Source organism: Protobothrops mucrosquamatus, unplaced genomic scaffold (assembly GCF_001527695.2).
Source record: "Protobothrops mucrosquamatus isolate PMUCROS unplaced genomic scaffold, P.Mucros_1.0 scaffold4827, whole genome shotgun sequence".
NCBI lineage: Eukaryota > Metazoa > Chordata > Lepidosauria > Squamata > Viperidae > Protobothrops > Protobothrops mucrosquamatus.
Genome location: NW_015390715.1, coordinates 66429 through 74530, shown reverse-complemented (window position 1 = coordinate 74530; position 8102 = coordinate 66429). Strand labels below are relative to the sequence as shown.

The window sequence follows — 8102 nt, the reverse complement described above, 5'->3', positions numbered from 1 at the left end:
ATGCCGTGCTGACGTACTGTAATCTTAAATAAATGCTTTTAGGAGAAAAAAATGCCTGAAAGTCCTTTTAAGTGTTTCGTTACTCAGACACATGACATTATGCTTAGGACTCATCTCCTTTTACAACAATCTGGGGTCCCGAGCCCCATCCACTCCCTCTAATCTTGAGGGTTCTGGAAAAGATTCGGCGAAGATCTGAAAATGCAGGAAAAAAAAGTGTCTGAGGCCAGCTTTTTGACTGCTGCAGACTTCCCGGGGGGAAAAGTGAAGGCCGGCAAGCCGGGCGAGAGAGGAATTTGGCAGATTTCCCAGCTGGGAGCGAGGCCAAAATTGTGTGGAGGACTGATAAGCGAAAATTCTGCAGTAACCCACACAGCATTGCCAATAAATGAACGTGAGTCACAATTAAGGAATTCTTACAGATTGCCTTCACCCCCCCACCAGCCATCTGTCACTGAAAACTCGGGCGAGTGGAAATACCCACCTGCAGTTCACAGTGGGTCATTAGACTGCCTGGCAAAGAGATGTGAGGAATTAGAAGTGCGAAGCGGAGGACAGCTCCTGTGGAGAGAGGCCCCCAGCCCCACCCTTGCAGAACTACAGCCGGTGAGCTTGCAGATCAGAGGGGCCCAGCATGCACAGTCACCATTGGGAGGCCTGCAGCAGCCAGGGGCACTACCAACCCCCACTGCCCAGCAGCAGAGAGGCCACCAACCATTCGATGGCATTTAAGGCGGTCAAATCACTGCTGTCATCACTGCTGTCATCACTGCTGTCATCAAATTCCGTACTGGCGCATTTTAATGAAAAACTGCCAGTAATGCTAGCTTGCGATGCTTTGCCTTATGGCATTGAGGCAGTGCTAAGCCATCAAATGCCAGACGGTCGTGAGGCTCCCATTGCATACTACTCACGAACCTTATCAGCAGCTGAGAGGAACTATGCACAAATCGATAAGGAAGCTCTCGCCATTGTTGCAGGTATTAAGAAGTTCCATGAGTTCTTGTATGGCTGACTCTTTACCGTCTTCACAGACCACAAGCCGCTGCTTGGCCTTTTTACAGCTAACAAGCAGACTCTGCAGATCCTGTCACCGCGGATGCTGCGATGGTCAATCTTCATGGCAGCCTATTCGTACAGGTTAGTCCACAAGCCAGGGAAGGAAACGGGCCACACTGACGTGCTCAGCCGACTGCCTCTGCCGCAGACGGATCCGGACCCAGCTCCGGCAGTGCATATCCTGGCAATCCAGGATCTTCCAGAAACACCCCTACACGCAGGGGACGTGGCTGCTGGAACTGCCACAGACAAAACACTCAGCCGCGTTCTCAACTGGGTGTTGAGGGGGTGGCCAGAAACCTGGCCAGGCCCAGAGTTTCAGCACTACGCGTGCAGGAAAGATGAACTATCAGCCCACAAGGGTTGTATACTATGGGGGAGAAGGGTTGTCGTCCCACCCAGTCTTCAAACCAGGGTGCTAGATTCTCTACATGAAGGGCACCCCGGAATCGTAAGGATGAAGGCTTTAGCCGGGAGCTATTTGTGCTGGCCGGGCCTGGACAAAGACATTGAAACCCAAGTAAGGGGCTGTCAGGTCTGCCAAGAGACCCACCCAGAGATGCCCCAAGCACCCGTGCACCGCTGGGAAACCATGCACACCCCTTTACAGTACTGTAAAGCTAAGCTACCTCCAACAGTTTTGGAGGGAAATGTCAAAAGATTCAAGTTTGAGCAGGAGCAAGCTAGCGTTGTGATTGGTTGACGCCCTAGAGGCAAAACGTATAAATAGCAGGCATGTTGCCAGTGTTTGACAGTTCTGTTCTTGGTTGAATAAACACTTCTGCATAATACCGGTCTAGTTATTGCCTTCAAACCCACTACACAATACTGTGATTGCCACAATGGACAAATGGCTGCAAAAAATTGATGAAGTTAGCAGAGATGGCTAAATTGACTGCTTTGATTAAAAAAAAGAACACAATCTTGTTTCTACTTGGAAACCGCTTTTGGACTTTGTGCTTGAGGTGGAAAAAAATGAAACTTTAATTTTGGGTTTTGCTGATTAAATAGGTTTAGTGTTATAGAAATGGCTAGTACATACTATTATATAAAAGTAAACAATTGAGATTTTATGTTATCTTATTCTACTGCACCAAAAGGAGTCAGAAGTCAATGCTTCCCCCCCCCCTCTACCTGACCCTTTTCTCTCTTCCACTTTTTCTCCTTTCTTTATATTTCTGTATTTTATGCTTTGTTGAAATCAATAAAAATTTTAACTCAAAAATTAGATGGTGGCCTCCAAAATGTTTCACAGAATTCAGATATAAAGATTTCAAGCCCCTGTTGTAAAGGTAATAAAATGCAATGTTGAGAAAGCTTCACTTGAGACACAGGCAAAAAACACATACTTCAATGGTCTGCTTGCCAACGTCCTTGTATGTGGCAGACCCATAAAGGTATCCTGTGTCAAAGGGGGTACGTTGAATGTAGCATAGACACCAGGCACATCAGGGTGATCCAGAAAATTAGCATGGAAAGTGATGGGAGGGTCAAATGAAGGTTCTTCAGAAAGACCCCATACCAAATCATGGCACTCAGAACTCAAATGATACTATACAAAATGATTATTCTTTTTACCAAAATAATATGAATTTAAAATTGGTAAGGTTGTCTTAAAAGACTAATACAGTATTATGGTAATAGCAGCAGATTCATTAACAAATTTAAATTCATGTTTGTTTCCTTTTGGATAAAACTAGTAGAATTGGTCTATTCTGAATCAAGAATAGGGCTAGGGTTATCCAGTGGGTTACATTAGTAGCATGCTTAAATTTCATCTGCTTTTTTTTTCTTCTATAATTTTCAGTCAACCAATGGGGGGGGGAAAGCTTTCCTAGAATGACTGGGGGGGGAGACACAACATTTTCAATAGCTTCCTGAAAACCTTTGGTGATTGTTGTTTCTAGTTCGGTGAGGGATTGACGAGGCGAATGGTGCAAGCAACAACTCTTTATTCAGTTCACAACAGAAGCAGCCCTAACTGCTGCTTAACCACTATTTATACAGCTCACCACTAGGCGGCAGCCAATAGAATTAAAGCAGTATTTCCCTCTTAAAGACAAGCTAATTAACATGTAGACAGTCAGTCTGGAGCTTAAACAGGTGCAGCCTTTTGGCCGTTTCCAACAGTTTCCAAGTAAATTAACCTCAATACATAACAGTGATTATGATAGACCCCTTCAAACTGAACACAAATATAATTTCACCCCTTCCCCCTAGATAGTTCATAATGACAAATATTGAACATCGTCCTGTAAATATTTTGGTGCCCTTCTTGACCATTCCGAATGCCTCGGCACCACTGTAGGCCCCCGATCTAATAGCTCGCCAGCCAGGCTGGGTAGACCAGGGCTTTGGGACCCGTTTACTACGGGTAGCCCTGAGTCTCTGTGGCTGGTCTGTCCGGGTAGACCCAAGCCAGTGTCCATAGGTGGAACGGTTTCCACCGGGCTGGGAATCGGAGCCGACTGCCGGAATTGCTCAGTGGGTGCAGTCTCTGTGTTTGGGGCCAACTCGCTGTCCGCTAGTGCCCCTCTCCTGGGAGTCTTGCCCATGCTCAAAGACTCCGATGCATGGCTGCTGTCAGTCTCCCCCTGGATTTGGCTTTCGCAAGAGTCATGAGCCAGCGGCTGGTTCGCTAGCCTCCTGCGCAGTTGGTCGATGTGCCTGCGTATCACACGACCGTCTTCCAGGACCACTTCATAAGAGAGTGGCCCTGATACCTTACCAACCACAGCTACCACCCACAGTGCCCCTTGCCCGTAGTTTCGAGCCCAAACCGGGTCGCCAACTTGCAATCTCCTCGGTGGCGTTGGCTGTGCTGATTCCGATGCAACTCGGTCTGGATGCAGACGATCCAGCTTAGTGATTAAGCGACGGCCCCATCTTAATTCTGCTGGGCTTCTGCCCGCGGAAGTGCAGGGAGTCGTGCGTTGGCAGAGTAAGAAGTCTGCCAGTCTATGCTGCCAGTTGCCGGTTATGATCCTTTTTAAGGATTCTTTGGTCATTCAGACCATGCATTCCGCTTGGCCGTTAGAGGCTGGGTGAAAAGGTGCCGAAGTGGCGTGCCTGATCATGTTAGCCCTTAAAAAGGACTGGAATTCTGCAGCAGTAAATTGAGCCCCATTGTCTGAGACTATCACGTCAGGTAACCCGTGCGTTGTAAAGATCCTGCGCAGTTCCTGAATGGTCCTGGCAGTAGTCATAGTTGGGACAGGTGCGACCTCTAACCACTTAGAGTGACTGTCCACCACAATAAGGAACAGCTGTCCCTGAACGGGGCCTGCAAAATCGATGTGGATTCTTGGGCCTCAATATCTTTATCTAACCCTGGCCACCACAGGTAGCTTCTCGCGAGTGCATTCATCCGGACTATTCCCAGATGTCCCTCATGCAGAGACTCAAGTACCCTGGGCCTCAAGGAGTGCGGGACTATGACCCGACTCCCCCACAAAATGCAGCCTTTGTGAGCTGAAAGCTCGTCCTTCCTCCTACTGAAACTCTGAAAGCTAGGTCCCGGACTTATGTCCGGCCATCCTGTGAGCACCCAATTCAACATGCGGCTCAGTGTCTTGTCCAAAGCTGTTTTGGTAGCTATGTCCCTTGCATTAAAGGGAGACTCCGGCAAATCCTGGATAGCCAGAATGTGAGCCACTGGAGCGGGGTCTGGCTCTAAGTGCGGCAGGGGCAGTCTGCTAAGGCCGTCGGCATGGCCCATTTCCCTGCCCAGTTTGTGAATCAGACTGTAATTATAAGCTGAGAGAAAAATGGACCACCTCAGCATCCTTGGAGAGAGAATCTGAGGTGTTTGTTTGTCCATCGTGAACAGACCCAGGAGTGGCTTGTGGTCCGTAAAGACCGTGAATGGCCGACCATACAAGTAGTCATTCAATTTCTCAATACCGGGCACAATGGCCAGTGCCTCTTTATCTATTTGGGCGTAGTTACATTCCGCCGAGGACAGAGTCCTTGAATAATAGGCTATTGGAATTTGTCTTCCGTCAGCCGTTAAATGACTCAGCTCAGCCCCCACCCCATCACAAGCAATGCAGACAGGCAGCTTTTCGTTAAAATGTGTCAATACTGAGTTTGAAGACAGTGATTTGACTGCTGAAAAACTCCTCTTGTGGATGTTCGTCCACTGCCACTGTGCCTTCTTGTCCAAGAGCCGGTGTAACGGCTCTGCCACTGCGGCCTTGTGTGGTAGAAAGGCATGATAAAAATTGAGCAGTCCCAAAAATGCTTGAAGCTCCCCCTTTGATTTTGGACTTGGGGCCTGCTGAATTGCTTTGAGCTTGGATTCAGCAGGGTGAATGCCTTCGGCATCTATGCGGAAACCAAGGAATTCGGTCGAAGCTACCCCAATTTTACATTTCTCCTTTTTTAGTTTCAGGCCCGCTTCACGGAAATGCTGAAGGACAGCCCTGAGCCATTCTGCCAATTTCTCTACTGACTCCCCAGCTATGAGGACGTCATCGAAATATGGGCACACGCCTGGAATACCTTTGAGCGTGCACTCCATCACGCCCTGGAAAAGTCCTGGGGCGACACTGACCCCGAATTGTAGGCGCTTCACCCTGAAAGCTCCCCTGTGGGTAACTATAGTTTGAGATTCTGACATGGCATCGTCCACAGGCAGTTGCTGGTAGGCTTGAGCCAAATCCAATTTGGCAAATATGCGACCTCCCTGTAGTGACGCCAAAATGTGGCTGACTATAGGCACCGGATATGAATGTTGTTGAAGCGCTCTATTAATAGTGCACTTATAAACTGCGCATATGCGCACCTCCCCGTTGGCCTTAAGTGGCATAACTATGGGGGTTTCCCACCTATTGCTGTCTACTGGCTGCAACACACCTTGTTGCACCAGCTTGTCCAGCTCTGCATCGATTTTGGGTTTGAGGGCAAAAGGCACTCTATGAGGCTTGATCCTTACTGGGGTTATGGTAGGATCGAGGTGGAGGGTAATTGGAGGACCCTTGTACTTCCCTAAGTCTTGGCTGAATACATCAGCAAACTCTTGGCAAACTAACGACAGGTCCGCTGCTTGCGTTCTGTGTATGCCAGTCACGTGGATGCCCAATGCATCAAACCAGTCTAGCCCGATGAGGCTTGTGCAGTTGCCTTCAAAAACTACGACGTCCAAGGGACCCTCAAACTCTTTGAACTGCACTTTGAGTGTGGCTTCTCCTTTAACCGCTACACGGGAGTTTTGGAAATCAGTTAACAGGAGATTCGACGGCTTGGGTTTGACTCGTTTGCGACTGCAAATGTGGTTAAAAGTTCCTTGGGAAATTATAGACAGGGCTGACCCCGTGTCTAGTTCCATGTTGCATGGGACTCCATGAAGCTTGACTTTGAGTCTCAGCTTCTCCTTCATGGGGCGATGGGCACCTGTTCTAAACACACTCCTTCTGCTGGCACAAAAAACCACTCTGTGTTTCCCTGGGGCCCCGGTACCTTTCCTGAGAAATTCTTCTTGTGGAATGTCCCTCTGGTGACCTTTACAGACAGCGGCGATGTGGCCTTGCTTGCCGCACGCCCGGCACGTTGCTGTGCGGAACCTGCACTCCGAGCGTCTATGTCGGCCTCCACAGCCCATACATCGAGTGAAGGGAACTTCCTTGTCAAGTGGCCGTTGAACTCTTGCTGATGGCTTCTGCAGCAAATCGATTTTGTGGTCAATGTTGGGGACCTCACCTCTTTCTGCGTCCTTGTGGACGGTTTCTGGGCTGGGAGTGTTCTTGGAGGACCGTAAGGCTTTTACGGCTCCCCCGGCAGCTTCTTCAGCCATGATTTCCTTTAGAGCATCTTGGAACGACAAAGTCTCTTTCGCGAACAACTTCTGCTGAAGATCCCTGTTCCTCAACCCGCAAACTAAACGGTCTCTCAGTCTCTCTTCGAAGTCTTGGAAATTGCAGAGCCAGGACGCCTGTCATAGGGCAGCTATGAACTCGGCGGCAGACTCGCCTGGTTGTTGCTCCCTTTGTTCGAAGGCGTGTCTCCAGGCAATGACTGAGAGATTCGGTTCGAAATGATCCTTGAGCATTTTCTTGAGCTCAGCGTAGGTTACCGATTCAAGTGTGGCTGGTGCGACCAGGTTTTTGGCGATATCGAACGTCGCCTGGCCACACATGCACAGCAGCGTTGCAGCCTTTAAGCCATCTTCGCTAACTTGGTTAGCTCTCAGGTAGCTCTCGGGATGCGACACGTCAAACTCCGACAATTTTCCGAGCTTGGCCATGGTGAGTTGTCTCCGACCTCGCAATGCCTTGTGCTGCTAAGGCTTCTGTTGTTGTCCTGGAAATGGGTCCTTCAGGGCATTGGCCTCCAGCGTTGCTTGCTGGCAGGCAGAGGGGGGAACGTAGTTCCTACCAGGGTACTGAGGCCTGGTCTACCCCTAGTGACCTCTGGCTCTTTCCCTCTTTGCAGCACATCCCACCTTTGTCGCCACTGTTATGTTTCTAGTTCGGTGAGGCATTGATGAGGCGAATGGTGCAAGCAACAACTCTTTATTCAGTTCACAACAGAAGCAGCCCTAACTGCTGCTTAACCACTATTTATACAGCTCACCACTAGGCGGCAGCCAATAGAATTAAAGCAGTATTTCCCTCTTAAAGTCAAGCTAATTAACATGTAGACAGTCAGTCTGGAGCTTAAACAGGTGCAGCCTTTTGGCCGTTTCCAACAGTTTCCAAGTAAATTAACCTCAATACATAACAGTGATTATGATAGACCCCTTCAAACTGAACACAAATATAATTTCAGAATGACTGTATCACATAGGAATCCTGAGAAATATGAAATTAACTTTTAATGACTATAATATATTTAATCACATAATGTTTCCTACATGCTGCATGACTTCAAAAGGGCTAAAAGTGTTTTCCTGCTGATTTTCATTTGTACTCAGTGTCTGATACATCTCACTGCAGTGTCCAACAATAGTCACCTAGCATTGATGGATTCCAGTTGCCCTGATACCATTTTTCCATTGTGGCAATGTCCTGGTGAAACCTTTCACCATGTTCGTTACTGACTGC

The 8102-nt window shown here is 48.4% G+C and overlaps 1 protein-coding gene across 1 annotated transcript; it reads right to left on the bottom strand.

Moving 5' to 3' along the window:
* Positions 1–451: 451 nt before the first annotated feature.
* Positions 452–6853, bottom strand: LOC107299364 (uncharacterized protein K02A2.6-like). Its single transcript, XM_015828730.1, has 4 exons — positions 6520–6853; positions 4389–6258; positions 716–790; positions 452–509 (listed from the first exon to the last, which is right to left on the bottom strand). The coding sequence occupies exons 1-4, from the start codon at positions 6851–6853 to the stop codon at positions 452–454; spliced, it is 2337 nt and encodes a 778-aa protein (XP_015684216.1).
* Between the last annotated feature and the right edge of the window lie 1249 nt (positions 6854–8102).